The sequence below is a fragment of the Nelumbo lutea genome, chromosome 4 (assembly GCF_056320005.1).
Source record: "Nelumbo lutea isolate HS-2025 chromosome 4, American lotus-T2T, whole genome shotgun sequence".
Taxonomy (NCBI): domain Eukaryota; kingdom Viridiplantae; phylum Streptophyta; class Magnoliopsida; order Proteales; family Nelumbonaceae; genus Nelumbo; species Nelumbo lutea.
Window position 1 is genome coordinate 90,807,732 of NC_142687.1, and position 21,639 is coordinate 90,829,370.

The 21,639-nt window shown below is 39.5% G+C and overlaps 1 protein-coding gene across 1 annotated transcript; it reads right to left on the reverse strand.

The window, feature by feature from the left end:
- Positions 1 to 6,142: 6,142 nt before the first annotated feature.
- On the reverse strand, positions 6,143 to 21,101 carry LOC148861744 (sodium/hydrogen exchanger 1-like). Its single transcript, XM_088982218.1, has 14 exons — positions 20,762 to 21,101; positions 20,554 to 20,672; positions 20,203 to 20,300; positions 19,840 to 19,899; positions 19,707 to 19,753; positions 19,425 to 19,619; positions 18,796 to 18,842; positions 9,088 to 9,154; positions 8,604 to 8,704; positions 8,076 to 8,177; positions 7,479 to 7,617; positions 7,334 to 7,396; positions 7,167 to 7,250; positions 6,143 to 6,665 (listed from the first exon to the last, which is right to left on the reverse strand). Exons 1-14 carry the CDS (start codon positions 20,939 to 20,941, stop codon positions 6,336 to 6,338), a joined length of 1,632 nt encoding a protein of 543 aa, XP_088838344.1. The 5' UTR covers positions 20,942 to 21,101; the 3' UTR covers positions 6,143 to 6,335.
- Positions 21,102 to 21,639: the final 538 nt, after the last annotated feature.

Here is a 21,639-nt window from a genome sequence, read left to right on the forward strand (position 1 = left end):
ACGTTCGGGTTTCTTGTTGCTGGGTCTCCTCTTAACCTGGGAGGCCATTTGACAATGGAGGAATCCTTAATGGCCATTAGGATCTCTCATCTTTTAGCATTCAGGGGTGTGTAGTTCATTCTCTCCATAGGAGGGGTCCAGCATCAACCTGATTTACGAGATCGTGAAGGGAACTGACTTCTGGAGTTGTTTCTTCCCCTGGTTGGGGACTTGCTTTTCTTCCTCTTCTGTCTACCACTGCTCATTCCTTCACTTTCTCTCTTCCTCTTCTCCGAGGGTGGGTTGTCGACCTTCTGATTGATCTCCTCCTCGTTGCCAATGAATTAGTCTACGAGCTTTAGGAACTCGGTAATGTCCTTCGGTTTCTTTGCTACAACATGCCATTTGAACTCCCTATGGGTAATTCCCTTCTTGGCTACAGTGTGCCTCACTGCCGGGCTGAGATCCAGTATCTGCAGGAAAGTGTCATTGAAGCATTTGATGTAGCTCCTGATCCATTCTCCATCCCTCTAAACCACATTGAGAAGGCTTTCATGGGACTTTGGGCACTTTTTGCTAGTGATGAAATGTACAATGAACAAGTCAGCGAACTGCGACCAGCTTTTGATTGATCCTAGCGCGAGGTTCTGATACCAGGTTCGAACTACCCCTTTAAAAGTAGTAGAGAAGGCTACACACATGCAAGACTCATCAGCCCCAGCTAGGTGCATCTGAGACTGGAAAGAGTCCACATGGTCGTTAGGATCGAAGGACCTGTCGTACTTGTCTAACGGGGGCATCTTGAAGTCTTTTGGCATCGAGGCCGCCAAGAGCTTGGGAGACAGGGGAGACGATCTGCAAAATAGTAGAGGAGCAGCCTTTATAGCCACCGAGCTCGCTTCTTCCTTCCCTTTGGTTTGCCCTTCTCGTTGGCTTGGATTTTCTAGCAGGTTGTTCTGAGCTGAGGTATGGTGTGTCTTACTACATCTCTGTTGTTGTTTCTTCACTGGCTTAGCATTGGTGCATCTGACTTCAGTTCGATCTAGTACTATGAACCTGTCGCAAGGCAAATCCTGGTTTCTCAAGGGATTCTGGGGCTGACTATCATGGGGGACGGAGAGGTCCTATCTTGAGTTCGCACCTTGAACCTCAAACTGGTTATCTGCTCGTGACCATCATTCTCTTGCTGTGAGTGCTGAGGTGGATTCAGTTGATATCCCCGGACCTATTCTTGAGATTTCCCTACGAGGCCAGTGGAGTGTGTTGACTGTCTCTCCTCCCTCGGGGTGAGACCTGACTCCTGAGAGGAATCAGTGCTTGTGAGGTCTCTTCGTCCCGATGGGGGGATCGATTAATGTTCTGGTTAACTCCGAGGCGATTTGGGTTTTGACCATGATGGGGCCCTGGGTGCCAAGGTGGAACTAGCTGCTGGTTTGGCTGCAGTGGAGGGAATTGGTGTTGATATTGCTAGTAGAGGTAATAATGTTGGTACTGGTGAAACTGCTGCATCTGGATCTGAATGGCCTGGATGCACTGAACGAGGTCGTGGAACTAGGAACCCCCACTCCGGGAGGAACCACGGAGGGCTCAAAGAAAGTTGCGCCTACCATCGGGGGAAGTGGGGCGCTCACCTGTGCGATGCTCGGTAGTGCAGTTAATGATGGGACTCCAGACACTGTGAGTAGAATGGTGAACTGTCTGATGCACACCGTAGGAACTTGGGGAAAGGTTGGCTGCTGGGCTTGCCCCCCAGTGGTGTTCATCTCAACGCTTTTCCCAATGTGGCTGGAGGATGCCATTGAAGTTGAAGTTTCAAAGTGGTAGGAATTACCTTTCGATCGAATTCCCACAGACGATGCCAATTGATGGTGCGCGATTTGACTACTCCTAGCTAGAGGATGATTTGGACTCCAGGTGGACGACGAGCTGGATTGGTCTACAAAACAATCTATCAAAGAACCCGGGGTGGCTAACCCGGCAAGGTCGCTCCGATGCTTAAGTTAATATGCTGTAAATGTGAGCTGAGTGCTTAAGAGCTTGAGTGCTAAAGAGTAGAGTAATCACGCGTACCTTTGCCTTGAGGTTCCCATCTTTATATACTGGAGTAGTCGTGGGTATCACGAAAGAGCTCCAGAATCTCCAGGGTGTGGAGATAGGGTTCATTCCGCTTTCGAAAGAGCAGTACATAGATAAGGCTTATTGTTTCACTTTTGACTTGGGATCTGTTAGTTCATCGTGATCTCAGAAAAGTCGGATCTGTTAGTTCATCGCGATCTTGAGTAACTTGGGATCCATTGGAGAGACCTCTGAAGTCGGTTACGTGGCGATTCGGGTTGTTAGCCTCGAGTTGATACTTTGATTCTTTAGTTTCAAACTGGATTGGATACCGAGGTGAGTTTTGGGCCGAGGTGGCAGAATACTTGAGCTCAAATGTTGCGAACTAGGCTTGCCAGGCTGAGCTGTCATCCCTTAATTAGGTTGCATCCACGTGTCCCCTTCTCGCTAGGTCGGGCCAAATCACCCTTCATCAAGAATACTCGAACTTAGGGTGGCTAACCTGGCGAGGTCGCTCCGATGCTTAAGTTAGTATGCTGTAAATGTGAGCTGAGTGCTAGAGAGTAGAGTAATCACGCGTACCTTTGCCTTGAGGTTCCCGTCTTTATATACAGGAGTAGTCGTGGGTATCACGAAAGAGCTTCAGGATCTCCGGGGTGTGGAGATAGGGTTCATTCCGCTTTCGAAGGAGCAATACATAGATAAGGCTTATTGTTTCACTTCCGACTCTGGCGGGGCCGGGATGAGTCCTCATCGTGATCTCAGAAAAGTCAGGATCTGTTAGCTCATCGTGATCTCGAAAAAGTCAGGATCTGTTAGCTCATCGTGATCTCGAGTAACTTGGGATCCATTGGAGAGACCTCTGAAGTCGGTTACGTGGTGATTCGGGTTGTTAGCCCTGAGCTGATACTTCGATTCTTTAGTTTCGAACTGGATTGGATACCGAGGTGCCTCGATGCCGAGGTGGCTGAATACTCGAGCCCAAATGTTGCGAACTAGGCTTGCCAGGCTGAGTTGTCATCCCTTAATTAGGTTGCGTTCACGTGTCCCCTTCTCGCTAGGTTGGGCCAAATCACCCTTCATCAAGAAGAAAGAAAAACTCGAACCCGGGGTGGCTAACCCGACGAGGTCGCTCCGATGCTTAAGTTAGTATGCTGTAAATGTGAGCTGAGTGCTTGAGAACTTGAGTGCTAGAGAGTAGAGTAATCACGCGTACCTTTGCCTTGAGGTTTTCGTCTTTATATACTGGAGTAGTCGTGGGTATCACGAAAGAGCTCCGGGATCTCCGGGGTGTGGAGATAGGGTTCATTCCGCTTTCGAAGGAGAAGTGCATAGATAAGGCTTATTGTTTCACTTCCGACTCTAGCGGGACCGGGATGAGTCCTTATCGTGATCTTAGAAAAGTCAGGATATGTTAGCTCATCGTGATCTCAGAAAAGTCGGAATCTGTTAGCTCATCGTGATCTCGAATAACTTGGAATCCGTTGGAGAGAACTGATATCTACAGATGGGAGAGGCTGTCGAACAGAGTTTCGGTGGAGACCAGACGAAACCTTCGAACAAAAAATTCTTTCTCCTCGTCCTCTATGAAGCTTAAATGATGGGGTCAGATTCAATGTTGCGTGGCTACAATGAAAATAATATGCCAGTCGATGCTGGGCTCTGTAAAATCAGCCTGACGCATTGCCCTCCACTCTAAGAATCACGAGGCCCAAGCCTTCTCTCAAGCCTCTTGACTCAACTCCCCACTTGGAATGGGCAGGCCAGAAAGAAGCCACCACCAGAACTTACCCATCAGAGCGAGCCCACATTCGGCCACGCCCCCACTTGGGTGATAAGCTCACGCCACCGAAATGGCATTGGTTCCAATCACTGGCTGGAAGATTTAAGTTTCCCACATATTGACCCAAATGTCAATACAGCAGCATGTTTTGCTTTGCTACTGAAGCTTTAGCAGGATATACCATAAGGTATTTGGTAAGGGGAAATGACAGGAATACTGGAAGCTATATCATCATCATGGACCAAAAATGGAGAATGATATAGTTTTGTTTGTTTTAGTGTTTTTTTTTTTTTAATTTTCTTGAATGAATTGTAGATTACTATCCTGTACTCTGGGACAGTGACACTTAGCCACCAAACTTCCTTGAACTTTCAGATTTCAACACTTTGCCATCTTCCTGTTAACTGAATTGACAGAAATGGGTTAAGGTAAAATGCAATTTCTCTTTCTTGCCCATTTTGAATGAGAAAGAAGAAAGAAACATAAATAAAGGATTTATACAAATATGTAAGAGAAAGGGTAAAATGACCCACAGATCAAGGAAAGAGTAATTTGGAGATGTAAAAATATTTAACAATCACATTACAGTTACATATTAAAATTAATGGATAGAATGCTAATGAAAGGGATGAAGTGTTGGAACCTAAAAGTTCAGGGGTCTTTATCTCAAATGAAAGTTTGCGGAGGGGGACTAGTGTCACTGCCCTTATCCATGCCTTATCCCACTCTGTTCTCACTTCACTAAGGTATAGGGTGGTAATATATAATTTGAGTTGGGATCTCCTGCCCACAAGAACCTTACCCACGCCTCACTACAGCTGTACATTGAGAACATCTTTGGTATTTGCATGTCATCATTCATGGGGAGATGTGGGAGGGAGATTTGAATTTATGTAACCCTTTTCTTGAGAAAAAAAGGTTTATCAAATGCGTTTTCAGTTTTCATACTTCTGACTTGTGAAAAATACCTTTTGATACAAAGGTTCTCACAATGAGAAGGTGCTAATTACTGTCTTTGGCTGGATGTAAATTAATGGTTCAACATATTGGGACCCAAAACAGTATTGCTTCCCAATAAAGAAAACCTTTTGTTTTTTGGTCAAACAAATAAAGAAATCCTATTTGTGATAATTGGGCCATCTAATCTGATTGAGGGGGACCGATCTACCATTTTGGGCCTATTTTAATTAACTGTTTGGATTGCTTCAATCTAATTGAGGGGGACTAATCCACCATTTGGGACTATTTTAAACAACTATTTGGATTGATTCAATGTTCTTGCCAGCTTTTAAGCATACCTCCCCTCACCTGTTCTAAATAACTGTTTGGCAGACTTTGAAAGACAAAAAATACAACTTGGTCAGTCACTCAGTCTGCTCTTAATTGCTATGGGCCTATGGTCATTGAATTTATGTTAAAACTTCATTGTTGCTCCAATTTTACTTAACCTCAAATTAAATAATACCAAAATACCCACCATGATTTACCTTTTGGTACAAGGTCTTACCAAATATGTCCACTTCACCCAAGTGACTGCTTTCTTCTGATCAAGTAAAAAAAGTGTCCCAACCATGATTTTTTACTATTATAGATTTTTTCTGGTGGATCTAAGGTTTGCCTTCTCCAATCATGATGTATTTGTTTTGTTGTTGCAAAGAGTAAATCTCAATCTCAATATCATCAAATGGCTTCATACTAATTTAAAAAGAAAAAAAAAATCTCATCAAATGACTGTCAAATAGCATCCTTTTATCTGTACCTCCAGCTGTAACCTTTAGACATGTCACATGTGTTGTAGATTTTATATTTAAAAAATAAAAAAATTAATAAATTTTTTATGGTCCTCTTCAAGCACCAACAGGAGGAGAAACTTCATATACTTGACCTGATTATGAAACCTTTTACCACCCTAAGGATGTGTTTGGTTTATTGGTTTGATAACAAATATGATTCCCTCAACTTTCTATTTCTCTCCTATTTTCCATCAAGCCAAACATAGCCTAATATGTTATGGGGGTGGCCAGGGTAAACATGTGGAAGCAAAATGTGATAACACAAATAATTTCCCATAGAAAATGAGCTTTTCTTTTAGAGGGTGCCCTATTAAACAGTATGCATTACCCTCAAGAAGAATGGTTTTCTTCAGAATAGGACCAGTGGCACCATATTTACTGCTTCAAAAAGCTAGGTATATATGGTAAACGTTTGCACAAAGTGTCCACTCAGAGGCTCAGACCTACATTTTCATGTTTGTCAGCCTGAGTTTTATTAATAATAATAATAATATTATTATTATTATTATACAAAACATGGTAAACTTATTCATTTTCCTTTTGAACTAAGACACAATATTATTCATTAACTCGGATAATTTATTTGACATGATACAATGAAGTAACAATACAAATTATACTCCTAAGTGATCCAAAAGAAACTTCCTTAGAAATCACTCCCGAGGAAAAAATAATTAAAACAATGGCTTCCTCTATATTACAAAACTATAATAAAAACTAACTACTCAATTTGAAGAAGTCCCAGTTTCTGCACCAGTGGGTGAGCTAGGAACATATGGCACAAAACCTCGTCCTCCAAATACTGGTCTCATGTATCTGTCATCAAACTTCCTCCAAAAGTGGTGAACTGTTGATGTGGGGTATCTTATTAACAAGCTTAGATTACTTCTCTTTGGGGGTGGAGGAAGGTTGCTCTCATCATTTGGTTCTCCGTTTTCAAGAAATAGGAATCGTAAATCTTCTAAGCTGTGGATTTCAGATGCATCTGTATTTACAGGATGTGAGTGTTGAAACAGCAGTGCTTCAATTAGAGGTTTTGTTACCGAGCCAAACACCTGTTTAAAGCAAAACAATTTTGTTGACGGATTAAAATTTCAAAGGAGAAATGGCAGAAAGATGAAATCTTATGAGAAAATATTAAAAACAAGGGAACTATTAAAGACTATGCACTTGTCCTATTGATGTTTTAGGACCCATTTGATAACAACTGAAGTGGCTGAACTGAATAACTTATGCCTTTTAGTAAATAAGCCATTAAGTAGGTTTTCGGATTCTATACAATTGTTTTATGTATCACTAAAAGATAAAAGAATAAGGCATTCAGTTCAACCACCTCAGCAATTATTAAACGGTCTCTTAGGCATTCTTTCAATGTGCTAGTATAGGAGGTTGGGTCACTGTTTTATATAGATACTTTAGGTAGAAATTTGCATAGAGTTAATGCATGGAACCATCTACTTGATAAGTTCAACATAATTAAAACAGATTCCACATCCTAGTTTATGAAAGAAAAATATCAGAGTAAATGAAAGCTATCAAAGTACCAGTCAACATACCAATGTACTAAAGAGGACAACAATTATGGTAGAGGTGATCATAAGTGCATCATCTGCTGTTGCTGTTGAGCTAGAACCTGCAAACTGCAATTATATGCTCTTTTCAGGATTCATCAGAAGCCAATTATCTTGACACCTAAGAGATATGGATATAGCTTAAAGTTTACCTCATTATAAGATAAAGCTATAGTAACTGCGCCTCTCATTAGGCCTGCCCACCAAATTATAAACTGAATTTTGAAATGATCAGAGAAAGATACAAGTGGGAAATATTTGAAAATAGTTATATGGTAGCACATTGATAACCAATACCTGTTGGCGAAGCTCAATCTTAGTAACACTTCCGCTTCTAAACAAATTTGCAATATTTGCAAGAGGGAACACAAAGGCAGCTCTTCCAACCAACACCAAAGCAAGTAGTGTTGAACTAATGCCAATTGATCTTGCTGCACTGAATTAAACACAATATCAAATTACAACCATCGTTTATTATCATCCACTAGGAATAGGATGTGATTTTGGACCCCTTCATGTGACAATGCAAGCTAAGCACTGAGTAACAAGACCACTATTGCTGTGTTCATTTTGGTAAAAAATAAGAGATAAAGAGGAAAGTTCAAGGAAAGATAAGTACTTTTGTGAAATTCATTAAGAACTTTCCCTCAACCTTCTGTTTCTCTCTTATTTTCTATCAAACCAAATATAGCCTACAGGTACAAAGGCAGAAAAATTAACTACGGTTTAAGGTTTAAACTATAGAATATTTAACATTTATTTCAATTCATTCATGAAAGATGTAAAAAGTTCATTTTTTCATATCTAATATACATATGTACATGTATTTTCTACCTGGCTTGGAACCAAATTATTTGCCTGAAAATGTAAACAGAAGACTTAATTCTATCTTACCTTGATTTGCTTGTTTTCCATTTGTCAATGTCCAGGGCATCCATACCAACATATAGGAATATAAAAGTTTCTGCTATGAAGGAAATCGTTGCAAATGCATGCCTGAAATCATCAAATCATTAAACATCACTGTATTTTCCAAATTATAAGATTCTTGAATAAAAAATATTTGTTCTGATGAGAAAAGAGGTAAAAGACATTGATGCAACAATTTTTCCAGCTAGGTGAAGAGGATGAGTGAAATAGGTTTCCTTAGACCTGTTTTCTGATGATCAATTGATCATTTTAAACTCGTTTTCAAGTGGCAAGTGACCAAAGAAACTTGAACAATGTTCTAGGGGTATAGAATCATGGACACAAGCATATCTCAACCATAATCTCTTATTTACATTGATAGAAAATAACCAAGTTAGAGTATAGCAAGAATCATGCCACACTATATATATATATGTGTGTGTGTGTGTGTGTGTATGTATGTATATTTCTAGAAGAACAAGTAAGACATAAATCTTCAAGAAACACTCTTACTTGGTGGTTACCCTTGAGCTTTCAGTTACGTTATGCCATGTATAGTGTGACATGACAATGCCACAGAAGAAAACTGTCAAAATCCCACTAAGAGATGCAAGCTGCAGGAAAAAAGAACACCATGGTTAAAAGATCTAACAAATGGATAATACTATTTAAGTGGAGATGCAATGTCATGACCGCTCCAAAAAAAATGTTTAGTAGGATCCAGACATCTAAACTGATTAGGGGAATTAAGATTCTCATAAAAACCCCTCACAATTGTCATCATGGTTTCAGAAAGTGTAATCTGTAGAAAATCCATTTCAAAAATTCATGACACTCTAGATAAAGGGGAAACATCTTAGACAGTCATATATGGGAAGTATTCATAACCAACTTAAAGAAGCTATATCATAGTATATCTGTTCTCAAAAAAGTCCAAAATTTTCATGTCTAGTCTAGAGTCTACAAAGAAATAGTTCAAATCCAAAAGTTTCAATACCTCAGCCAACATGTATGACAAATAAGCCATAAGCATCATGATAGCAACTTCACGATCTGTTGAGTGCCTGAAAATGAAAGGCAAATGCTTGTAGGTTAAGCCAAGTCTTACATGAATGTTATTTGAGTTGGATTTTAGCAACCATCATTCCTTAAGCTCTATATGTAACAATGTTCAAATTTGAACTATTAGAGTGGAGAACTTTAAGGGAAGTAATTTATGCTTCATGATTATTTTATTGGTTGATTCTTAGATCATTTAGATCCTTATTTTATTCTAACTTTGTTAGGAACGTGCCTAACTAAGGGCTTCTTCGAGGGAGCCAACCTCCAATTGATAAGAGAGAGATAGAAAGGAGAGATAATTGATTTGAAATTCTTTAATGCATCCCCATCTCTTCTTGATTGTATTTATTCTGTTTTCATTCCGATGGTTACAACTGATTACAGTACTTACTTTTGTTCTGTTACAACAAATTGTTCAACTTGCATTTCGGTTATGCTGACATGGCCTCTTTGTATATACTTCACTAACAACCTTCGGTTGTATAGAGCTCTCAACAAACTTCTTCCACTTTTTTTTTGCAATTTCCTTTGTAATACTAATTTATACATATATTTATAACTTATCCCTCTTATCAATGATTTAGCTAGATTCAAATTTCTTTTTTATCACTGAAAACTTCTTTGTAGGTAGACAATTTCATAATTAATAATTACGGTCATGACAAGTTTTTTTATCAGAAAAACAGAACTTCATTCATTCATTAATAGAAAAGAAAGATTACAACCAAAAGTTGTGAAAACATTGTCCAACCCAAAACAAAACACACCCACCCGGCTGAATTACAGCCTATATTACAATTGATCCCAATATATATGCTGTCTTTGAACTCCTTGTTTTGCTAATCCATCTTCTAAACTATTAGCAGATCTCCTAATCCACTTGATTTGAATTGTGATATCTCTTGAAAGTCATTTGAATCGCCTGAATTCATTCCTAAGCTTCCAGATCACCCTTCACCTTCCTTTAGCCACCCTGCTAGCAGCTTAGAATCACCTTCAAGAATCAAGCTTGCAATTCTCATATCTCTAGCCATCTTAACCCAAAACACTGCACCAAAGATTTCTGCACTTACAGAATCACCTTGCTCAATTGGGCCTGAAAACAAGGCACTATAATGCCACCCTCATCTCTTATCACCCATCCAGTTCCTGTGGGTCTGGATTGCCCAGACTACTCCCATCAAAGTTCAATTTTAACCACCCGCTCATTGGAGGAGACCACACCTCAAGGGGTTTTTGTTTCCTAGAGGAGGATCCAGAGGATGCCCCCCAACTACTGAAGAAATCTTCCACCTTAAAGTTGGCAGACAACTTCGATGTCTTTATCCAAAAAGCCCAGTCAAGATAAATTTTTGTGAAGGAAAAAAAATCTCTCTTTTTGATTCTTTTGAATGGGAAGCTGAAGCATATGGAAAAGATAGGCTTAGTCTCTTCCACTTATTTTTCACCGTTTTATTTTATATTCTTTTGTAATTTCGAGTGATTAAATGTTATGGTCTTCTAGTATTAAGATAATATCAACAGGGTTTTCTTCTTAAGGAATTTTCTTTATGCTGTGTTACTTATTGGAGCATAATAACCTAATAAAGTATACAGTAGAAATCACTATTTGCTAATTCAGTCAAGCTTCTTGTGAGAGAAAGAGGGGGAAGGTGAAGATTTCAGCAGTAGAGAAGGAAGGAGAAGAAGAAAAGAGTAGGAAGTCAACTAGAATTATGAGAAAGTTAACCCTAGCCGCCTACCTCTCATTATATTTATAATTAACTTAAAGATGAGATATTACAAGGATGCCCTTAGTAGGGCAGCTACTAAAACTGAACAGTCACAACTTTAAAAAATATAAACTAATGGGCCTAGGCCCAACAATTTCCTAACTAAAATAAAACCGGGCCACTCAACACTCCCCCTCAAGTTGGGAGTAAATGTCACACATTCCCAACTTGCGTAGATCATGCTCCAGCTTGTTCTTTGCAACACCTTTTGTGAGAACATCAACGAGCTGCAGATCAAAAGAAATGTATGAAAGACAAACTTCTCCAGAAGTTACCCTTTCTCTGATAAAATGTCTATCCACTTCAATGTGCTTAGTTCGGTCATGCTGGAATGGGTTATGGGCAATATTAATTGCTGCTTGGTTATCACAGTATAGCATCATGGGTTCTTCTGCCTGTACACCAATTTCTTCTAACAGAGAGCAGATCCAGAGAAGTTCTGAAACTCTATGTGCCATGGCCCTGTATTCGGCTTTAGCACTTGATCTTGCCACCACTCTTAGTTTCTTACTCTTCCATGAGACTAGATTACCCCCAACTAGGGTGCACACTCCTGAAGTTGATTTCCTGTCATCAAGGCATCCTGCCCAATCTGCATCTGTATAAGCCTCTAGTTTCAACTGTCCATGATCAATGAACAATATGCCTCTGCTCGGGTGTCCCTTCAAATAAGCAAGAATCCTGTCAACTGCTTCCCAATGCTGGACTCGTGGAGCATGCATGTATTGTCATACACCAGGCAGGACTTGAACTGCCCCTTACAAAAAACTCCAAGGAACCCTAAAAAATTAGGGCGCCACTTCCTAGGTCAAAAATGAAGAGTCCAACAAAAACAGGACTCTTCCCCTTTCTCCAGTTTTTCCTGATTCTGATGAGAAATCCTAGACCAGCTACAAGGTACACAGATCCATCAAGAAAATTCAAAAACTGGGCTTACCTGAGAGCTTCGATCAGCCTCTTAAATCACCATGCAGTCGGCCGATCTAGGGCTGCATGAGAGAACAACTTCAAGAACCTTCGGCCTACTCTGATACCATGTAGAAATCACTATTTGCTGATTCAGTCAAGCTTCTTGTGAGACAAAAGAGGGGGAAGGTGAAGATTTCAGCAGTAAAGAAGGAAGGAGAAGAAGAAAAGAGTAGGAGGTCAACTAGAATTATGAGAAAGTTAACCCTAGCTGCCTACCTCTCATTATATTTATAATTAACTTAAAGATGAGATATTACAAGGATGCCCTTAGTAAGGCGGCTACTAAAACTGAACAGTCACAACTTAAAAAAATATAAACTAATGGGCCTAGGCCCAACAACTTCCTAACTAAATAAAAACAAACTAAAATAAAACCGGGCCACTCAACATATACCAAACATCCCTCTTATAATATATGGTAAAAATAACATATAATGGGAGTAATGCTATTTTTTTGAATAAGGTAAAATATTATATTATATTAGTATGTAAAAAGTAGGTATATCAATCCATGTACATTGAGAGACTATGCAATGGGAATATACAAACAAGAAACAAAGGAAAAGTCATCCAAAAAAGAATTAAACCTAAAAATGATGGATCCATACTTGTATATGAGGACTGAGGAGAACCAAGTTAGGAGGAAGATGGTGAATTTTCCATTAGTTTCTAGAATGCAAAATTTGCATCACCAATGAGTGTAAATTTTGCATTAGGTAGGAGTGCACATCATGGTTACAAACAAACATATGCAAATCTGAATCGGGTGAAAAATTTGTATCCAGCTCAGATTTGCACTGCAAACAAACAGAACCTTATACACATCCTCAAGAAAACCATCTGCTTTTCCTAAAAGACAATCAAGGTTTCCATCAGACAAGTCGTTCAAACACTTCCAATTTAGTGTTGTAAGAAATTGTTGTCAGTTGTTTATGTGTATATATTCAGGTTTAGTACCATAAGGGTACTATTGTAATTTTCTCTTTGATTACATTGTTCGGCTGTACTAGTATAAATAATAATAGATCATTCTTTCGCCCTCTAAGTTCAATAGGGGCTTTCAGTCCTCTCAGCTCTCCTCTCCTCTCTCCCTCTCTTCTCTCCTCTTGTCTCTCACTTGCTCTTGCTCTTGCTCTTGCTCAACATGGTATCAGAGCAAGTCGTCCAGGCCTGAAGGGTGGTGTCAAGCAAACCTGTTGTTCAATGTCGAGCAGATAGTCTTTTCATCTCCCAGGGTTGTATCCATCGAACTGCTAATCAGTTGTATTCAGTTCGACCCAGAAGTTGTAGAGACTTTTCATCTTCCAGCCCAGAAATGGTATTCATTGTTGATTCGACTGTAGAGAGGCTATCATCTGAGGTTCGGAGAGGGAGTTTTGGTTTATAGAGAGACTATCATCTGAAGTTAAAAGAGGTACTGTTCGGCTTCCCTACGGATTGACTGTTTATTGATTGACTGTTTAGCCGATTGATGGACTATTGAGGGACTTTTTTTTTAACAAAGTAGTTGTATTCAACTTTGTTTTGTATTCCTTTACCCCTTCGATGGACTGTTGATGTCCTAAAACAGATTTTGCTCCCAGTGAAACCGTAGGACAGAAGGACCTGTTTCTATAATAGCCGTGTACGGAAGTACTCCTTTGGTTGCTGTTTTTTTTTTTTAAACCAGAAATCATGAGTAGTGAAGATTCAGCCTCATCTGGAGTTTCCTCAATGCCGAATGGAATGGGTGGGGGTGACCTATCCTTTCCTATGGCTGTTGTCCCTCTTGATGGTTTAAATTACCTAGAGTGGTCAAGAGGGATCAAGTTATATATCACTGCAAGAGGGAAGATAGGCTACATTAATGGGAGGATAAAAGAACCATCCTCCGGGAGTGCTGAATATGATAAATGGAATCAGGAGAACAATATTGTTATGTCCTGGCTCTTGGTTTCCATGCAACCTCAAATCAGGAAGAATTTCATGTGGGCTGAAACTGCGAATGAAATCTGGGAACAAGCAAAGTCTACATATTCAGAATTGAGACACTATGCCAAAATTTATCAACTGCAGGCAGCATCTTCTACTTGTAGACAGGGGGAGAGGTGTTTATCGGTCTATTACTCTGACTTAACATCTGCCTGGAAGGAGTTGGATCACTACCAGAGTGTGGATTGGAAGTGTGATGAGGATGCTAAGAAGTACAAACAGATTGTCTCCCAGTAAAGGGTGTTTGCATTCTTACATGGTCTGAATCCTATGTATGAATCTATCAGAGTTCAGATTCTCAGCTCTAAGGATCTCCCTTCTGTTCAGGAAGTCTATGCTCTTGTACAATCTGAAGAAAGCAGGAGAAATTTGATGAACAGCCCTGATGGGGATGCTGTTGTGTTAGTTGCAAAAGGGGGCGTATCTACTGGTGGGGGATCTTCTTCCCGGAAAGGAGATCTCCAGAAAAAAATAGAAGATAAGGAAAAATTGTGGTGCACTCATTGCCAGAAACCCCGACACACCAAAGATACCTGTTGGGATCTTCATGGGAAACCAAAATGGGCTCAAGATCTGACTAAGAAGCAAAGTTCAGAGGTGAATAAGAAGTACGAGCAACAAAATACAAAGAAACATCACATGGCCAACATGGCTACTCGGGAGCATCAGCCTACCATTTCTACTGTGACTCAGACACATCTCACTGGACCTGACCCGAGGGAGGACATTATGAATTCCTTCCGTGACCATTTAGAGCTCTATGGTAGAGCAATTCGTCAGATGGATACTCCTCCCTCAACCTCATTTGCATCTACGTCAGGTAACCCTACCACTGCTTTCCATGTTGCTTCTCACACCCATGACTCTCCATGGATCATTGATTCTGGAGCATCAAAACATATGACTGGTACGTCCTCTTACTTTCAAACCTATCACCCTCTTTCTGGAAGAGACAAGGTGAGACTAGCCGATGGATCATACTCTTCCATAGCTGGTCAAGGAACTCTCTCTCTCTTCCTCTTGGCCTTACCCTCTCTGATGTTCTTCATGTTCCAAACTTTTCCATTAATTTGTTCTCTGTTAGTAGTGTTACTAATTCCTTGAATTGCTCAGTGATTTTTCCCTTCTCATTGTGTGTTTCAGGATCTGGCCTCGGGGAGGACGATTGGTAGGGGTCGTATGGCTGATGGACTTTACATGCTGGAGGATAAGACTGGTCTTCATGTTACAGAGTCTATGAGCCAGTCCTGTAAGAAAAAAGTCTATTTATGGCATTGTCATCTTGGTCATTTGTCTTTTGAGTCTTTGAAAGTTGTATTCCCAGAATTGTTTAAATCAATGTCTGTCTCTGACTTTTCTTGTCAAACGTGTCAGTTGAGTAAACATTGTAGAACTCATTTTCTTCAAAGACATAGTAAATCTGAATCTCCATTTCACATTGTTCATTCTGATGTGTGGGGCCCTGTTACTTTACCATCTGAGAGTCGCTACAAGTATTTCATTACCCTCATTGATGATTATTCTAGATTTACATGGGTATATCCGATGCGAATCAAGGAAGAAGTACCAAAAATCAGTCAAGATTTCCAGCGGATGGTCTTCACTCAATTTCAAACTGAAATCCAAATTTTCCGATCAGATAATGCAAAAGAATTTTTTCATAGTGACCTCACGGAATTTTTTGCTTCGCATGGTTCCCTTCACTGTAGCTCTTGTGCCCGCACACCACAACAAAATGGTGTGGCCGAGCGGAAGAACCGACATCTCCTTGAAGTGGCTCGAGGTTTACTACTTCATATGAATGTTCCCAAACGGTTTTGGCTTGAAGCTGTTCTTTGTTCCACTTACCTTATAAACCATTTGCCCTCTCGTCGGTTAGAGTACAAAGCCCCACATCAATTTCTCTTTCCTAAGGCTCCCCTTCTTTCTATTCCTCCTCGTGTCTTTGGTTGTTGGTGTTTTGTCCAAAATCTGTATCCCATCCATGGGAAATTAGACTCTCGTGCTATACCTTGCATATTTCTTGGTTACTCCTTCATTTAAAAGGGCTACCGTGTTTTTGATCCTGTTTCTCGTAAATTCTATGTCTCCATGGATGTTTATTTCTTTGAAGATGAGCATTTCTATCCTGTTTCTCCTCAGGGGGAGTGTAGACATGAGGAGAAACTAGTTCAGCTTCCCTCTCTCCCTGACCCTCCACCTTTTCGTGTTTTTTCTTGTCGTCGCAAAGGCCAGCCAAATCCAAGAGCTGTAGAGAATCCAGAAGTTGTACCTCCAGTGCCACCAGACTCCTCGAGGGAGGATCATACTCACTCAGGTATTTTAGCTCCTAATGATGTCCTTGAATCTATTGAAAATGATTCCTCTACTGCTAATGATCTTGATTGTCCTATTGCTCACAGGAAGGGTGTTAGATTGTGCACCACAAAACATCCCATTTCCAACTTTGTCTCCTATGAGAACATTTCACCCTCATTCCGTGCCTTCCTTACCTCTATTGATAGTGTCCCTATCTCAAAGAATGTGGCAGAAGCTCTTTCAGTTCCTGAATGGACAAATGCCATGAGGGAAGAAGTTAATGCCCTTCACAAAAATGGCACATGGGAACTTGTTGATCTTCCCAAGGGAAAGGTTCCAGTTGGATGTAAATGGGTGTTCACAGAAGCATAAGGCTGATGGAACAGTGGAAAGGTATAAAGCTCGCTTAGTGGCAAAGGGATTTACTCAAGTGTATTGAGTTGATTATGCTGAAACTTTTGCCCCCGTTGCCAAGATGAATTCCATTAGAGTCCTTTTCTCTCTTGCAGCCAATCTGGATTGGGTTTTACACCAACTGGACATCAAGAATGCATTCTTGAATGGTGACCTTGAAGAGGAAGTGTACATGATTCAACCTCCTGGGTTTCTAGCTCAAGGCAATGAACAGAAAGTGTGCAAGTTGAAGAAGTCCTTATATGGGCTGAAACAATCACCAAGAGCTTGGTTCAGTAGATTCCATGTGGCAGCTCAGCAGAAAAGATACAGGCAATGTCAATCAGATCACACACTGTTCGTGAAAAAAGGAGAAGGTAAAATTGTTGCTCTAATTGTTTATGTGGATGACATAATTGTTACTGGTGATTGGGATGATGAAATTCAGAAATTGAAACTTTTCCTTGCAACTCAGTTTGAAGTGAAGGATCTAGGACCAGCCAGATACTTCCTTGGAATTGAAGTTGCCCGATCAAATAAGGGTATCTTCATTTCTCAAAGGAAATACGTCCTAGATTTACTTCAGGACACTGGAAAGATGGGGGTGAAGCCAATTGACTCTCCATCGACCCCAACCATAAATTAGGTGACAATTGTGGTGAATCACTCAAGGATGTGAAACAGTTTCAGAGGCTTGTAGGGAGATTGTTATACCTTTCTATTACTCGCCCAGACATTGCATATGCTGTTGGTGTCCTCAGTCAATTCATGCATGCTCCTAGGTCTTCTCATCTTGAAGCAGCAGAGAGAATTCTCCGATATTTGAAGAAGTATCCGGGTACTGGTTTGTTGTTTCAAAAGCACGGACATTTGAAAGTTGAAGTTTATACTGATGCAGATTGGGCTGGATCCCAAAGTGACAGAAAGTCTACTAGTGGCTACTGCACCTTTATAAGAGGGAACCTTGTTACATGGAGGAGTAAAAAGCAAAACGTGGTAGCTAGATCCAGTGCTGAAGCTGAATATCGTGCTATGGCCCACGGGGTTGCTGAAGGAATGTGGATAAAGAATTTGTTGGGGGAGTTGGGTTTCCCAGTGACCAAACCTATAACTCTATTTTATGATAACAAAGCAGCTATAAGCATTGCTGCCAATCCGGTGCTACATGATAGAACAAAACACATCGAAGTTGACAAGCATTTTATCAGAGAGAAAGTTATCACAGGCGAAGTGTGTACCCCCTATGTCACTTCTGAGAACCAACTTGCAGACATCTTTACAAAGGGTTTAAACCTTTCCATACATCATGATCTTTGTGACAAGTTGGGCATGATTGATATCTATGCTCCAACTTGAGGGGGAGTGTTGTTAGTTGTTTATGTTTATGTATTCAGGTTTAGTACCATAAGGGTACTGTTGTAATTTCCTCTTTGATTACATTATTCGGCTGTACTAGTATAAATAATAATAGATCATTCTTTCGCCCTCTAAGTTCAATAGGGGCTTTCAGTCCTCTCGGCTCTCCTCTCCTCTTCTCTCTCCCTCTCTTCTCTCCTCTTGTCTCTCACTTGCTCTTGCTCTTGCTCAACAGAAATATTGAGAGGAACAGGACACTCATTCATTGGGTATCATCGGGATCAACTAGATAAAAAATCAGCTGAGACATGATAGCAACTGTTGCATTTAATTACTCATATACACAGTGCAACAAAGAACTATAACAACTCCTAGAAATCTCAGGAAGTAATGAATAAGTGAGATGCATAACAGTTATCTGATCATTTATTTTTTTGATGAATAATCCGATCATTTATTAAAAAACAATTATCTGATCATGCTTATTTTTGGTGTGGAGGGACGCTCTCCCTGGTGGGTCCTATCTGATGGCGGGTCTTAATTGTCTCAATAACATGTGGAAAGATACAGGGTCTCTAAACTGCAACTAACGATCATGTAGCTCCAGACCCAAGGCACTCCTAAGAAAATTAAGGGGTAAGGGCTATGGTAAAAATGTGATATATGGTGTCTCAATATATGGTCAAGACAGTATACATATCATTGATCCAAAAAGTTGTTTATCAAACAGAAAACACTTTCCAAAATATATAGGAAGCATATGAGGTAGAACTCAAGTTATTCCTTTGTTATGCAGACATCTATAAACATTAACAAATAGAGTGAATATGGCAAACTAACTCCAGAATCATAATATATTATGAAGAAAAAAAGTTGCCTCATACCTTCCAAAATATAGTGTCTTTATGACATAGGCACTGACAAGGCCTACCTGTTGCCACAGACTGCCTGGTTAGATATCAGTCTAATAAGATATCACAAAAAAACAGCTAATTATATTTAAAATTTGTGGCAGTAGAGTCAATTCAAGAGTTAAAACTTAAATCAATAGGCTCAATGAGTTCACTTGGGTGATTGAATTTTGATAAGTTAAGGTTTTCTGAAATTCAGTTAGAATTTATTCATCAATGATCAGTAGTATGAGATAAATCTTCAAAGCTCACAAAAAAATAAATGGGCAAAGTACGCTGATTTTTAATTCATGAATGCAGAAAAAAAAAAAGATGAAACGTTATGAGTTGGAAAGAGGCTAGAAGTCTTCTTTAAAATTACGGAATTGAAATATGCTAAGACTTCATTGCAGTAGTTCTGAGAAATTCCATTCATTTTAAAGCAAGGGATGTAAGTAATGCAGAAAAAATCTTGAAGAACAAGAAACCTAGCATTTGTCTATTCATATATGGATCTCTCTTGGATAATCTGATTAGACTCGACGTGGTTAAAACAAATTTCTGAACCATGCTTGTAGCTATCTAAACTATAGTAACTTAAAACCAAAGAAATAAAAACTTACTGTGATACCAAGAATGGTACTTGTAAAGAAGAGGTACAGAAAGGTTCCCAACAATTTCAAGGCTATGAGAGCATCAATGTTGCTGAAATCAAGAGTTTGGACTGCATTAAAAAGTACAATAGAGGTGGCATCGTTCACTACTCCTTCCCCAAATACGAGACTGTAAAGTAAGGGGGTTTCATCTTGATTGAGAACCTTATACATGAGAAAAAGATGAGATAACATGTATCAGTAATTGTGTAAAACAGGTCATGCTTTAGATTTATGTATCGTTAGAGGTACCTGCAATGTGCAAACTGAATCCGTGGCTGACAAGATAGCACCAACAGCTGCAAGTTTACCAAACTCTTGTGCTCAATAAACAAATAACATTGGAAAGTGGAAGGAAAATATTTGAGCTCAACAGGATTTTTACCTAGATAATCTTGAAGTTTCAAGGATGACACACCAATCCTTTTAAACAGCAAAAAGGCACCTGTGAAGTTTCCAAGGAAAACCTCAGTGTCTGTAAGACACCATGGACAGAACAGTAGAAACAAAAAACAGTGGTGGTGTTTTAATTTAGAATGCATGTTTGTTGAGATTAAGTCTGTAATTGCAATCTGTTTATGATCAAATATTTTGAAACCGATCATATGACAGTTCAAATTGCAAAATGTTATAGGCTCTTGGAGAAGAAGGGGGATGAAATCTTAAGCACCTATTGGATCAAAAAAATTCAACTCCAACCTAAATTCCCAAATTACCAGCATAATAAGCATGGAAATATGGAACTCACCAAGTGAAATAATGCAGAAAGATATTAGAGTGCCCAGGGCTCCAAACAACAGTATAATTGAGAAGTTGCGAAAAAATTGTTTCTTCTTGACCTGGAAACTAGAAAAGAAAACACTTGGAATTTCAAGAAGTGAAGAACAAAAATGACGGTCTGGTAGCAATGAACAGATGATAAAAAAAGCCACCTTCCTGTTGAATTCATTCAAATGTGAATGATTCAAGAAAATGCATAAGAACTAGGGAATTGAAATAACCCGAAACACTTCTCTGCAAACTTGAGATTGAGATGCATCCCAACTTATTCAAGGAGCACAAGTGAACACAGGAACTCAGATCATAATCAAAATCTTACCCAGCATTGAAAATGATCGGGGGAAGCAGATAAATGAAGAACAATTCCTCACTGAAAGAAAGTATGTGCGAGTTCTTGCCTTTGGTCACTAACAATACAACAACTCCAGAGCACAAGCCCTAAAATGGCACATAACACCCGTCATATATGAAGAAAAACAGCACAACATCATTAGAACCAAAGACTGGAATCCAAAATGGCAACGAACCAGAAGAAGGGCAGTGATGGATTCGTTAGCCCATCTATTCTCTTCCAGGAGATGACCGATCACAATACATGCACACAATAAGGTGAAGAATAGAGTCAAGGCAATAACAGTAGTCCAGTTAAGGAATGAGGAGGAACCAAATTTCGGTAGGAGAGTAGGTAAAGGAACAGAAATCTCCATTCTTTACCCCGTTCTCTGAAACAAGCCTCGCATTTGTAATTTCTGACGTTTGAGAGAGGAGAGAGGATTTCTGTAGATGAAACAGAGAGAGAGAGAGAGAGAGAGAGAGAGAGAGAGCATATTTGGAGATTGTAATAAGAGAAGTAGAGAAGACTAAAGCAGGGAGACTGATGAATTAGAAGGGTAGTTTGTCATAGGCCGTTAGCTGGGAAACTGGACAGAGTCGACAGAGGCTAACGTAAGTTAAGGAGACACGTGCTACTCACATGTCACATCACGTGATGATAGTTAACCGGATACCGGACGAAGCAATACCAACGACTTGTTTCTCTTCAACGCGTTGGAGTGGATTCGGATTCTCCGTGACTCGGACTATCAGTCCCTTGCATTTCCCGAGTCCGGATTAGACTTGTTCATGGGCCGGGCCGGGCTCGACTTTGCGTCTTTTATCAACCGAAAATGTTCAGGCACGAATCCAGCTTTTATATAAAGCCGGAAGTTTGACCTGTATATAAAATGTTTTATTTTTAATGTATTTTTATAAATTAATATTATATTAATTTAATAATAATTTACTAAATTAACAAAATAATTTATATTTCCTAATAATAAATTAATATTTATTAACAATTTAAAAAATAAATAAATATTATATTTATTATATATAACATAAATGTTTTTTTATTATATGTAATAGT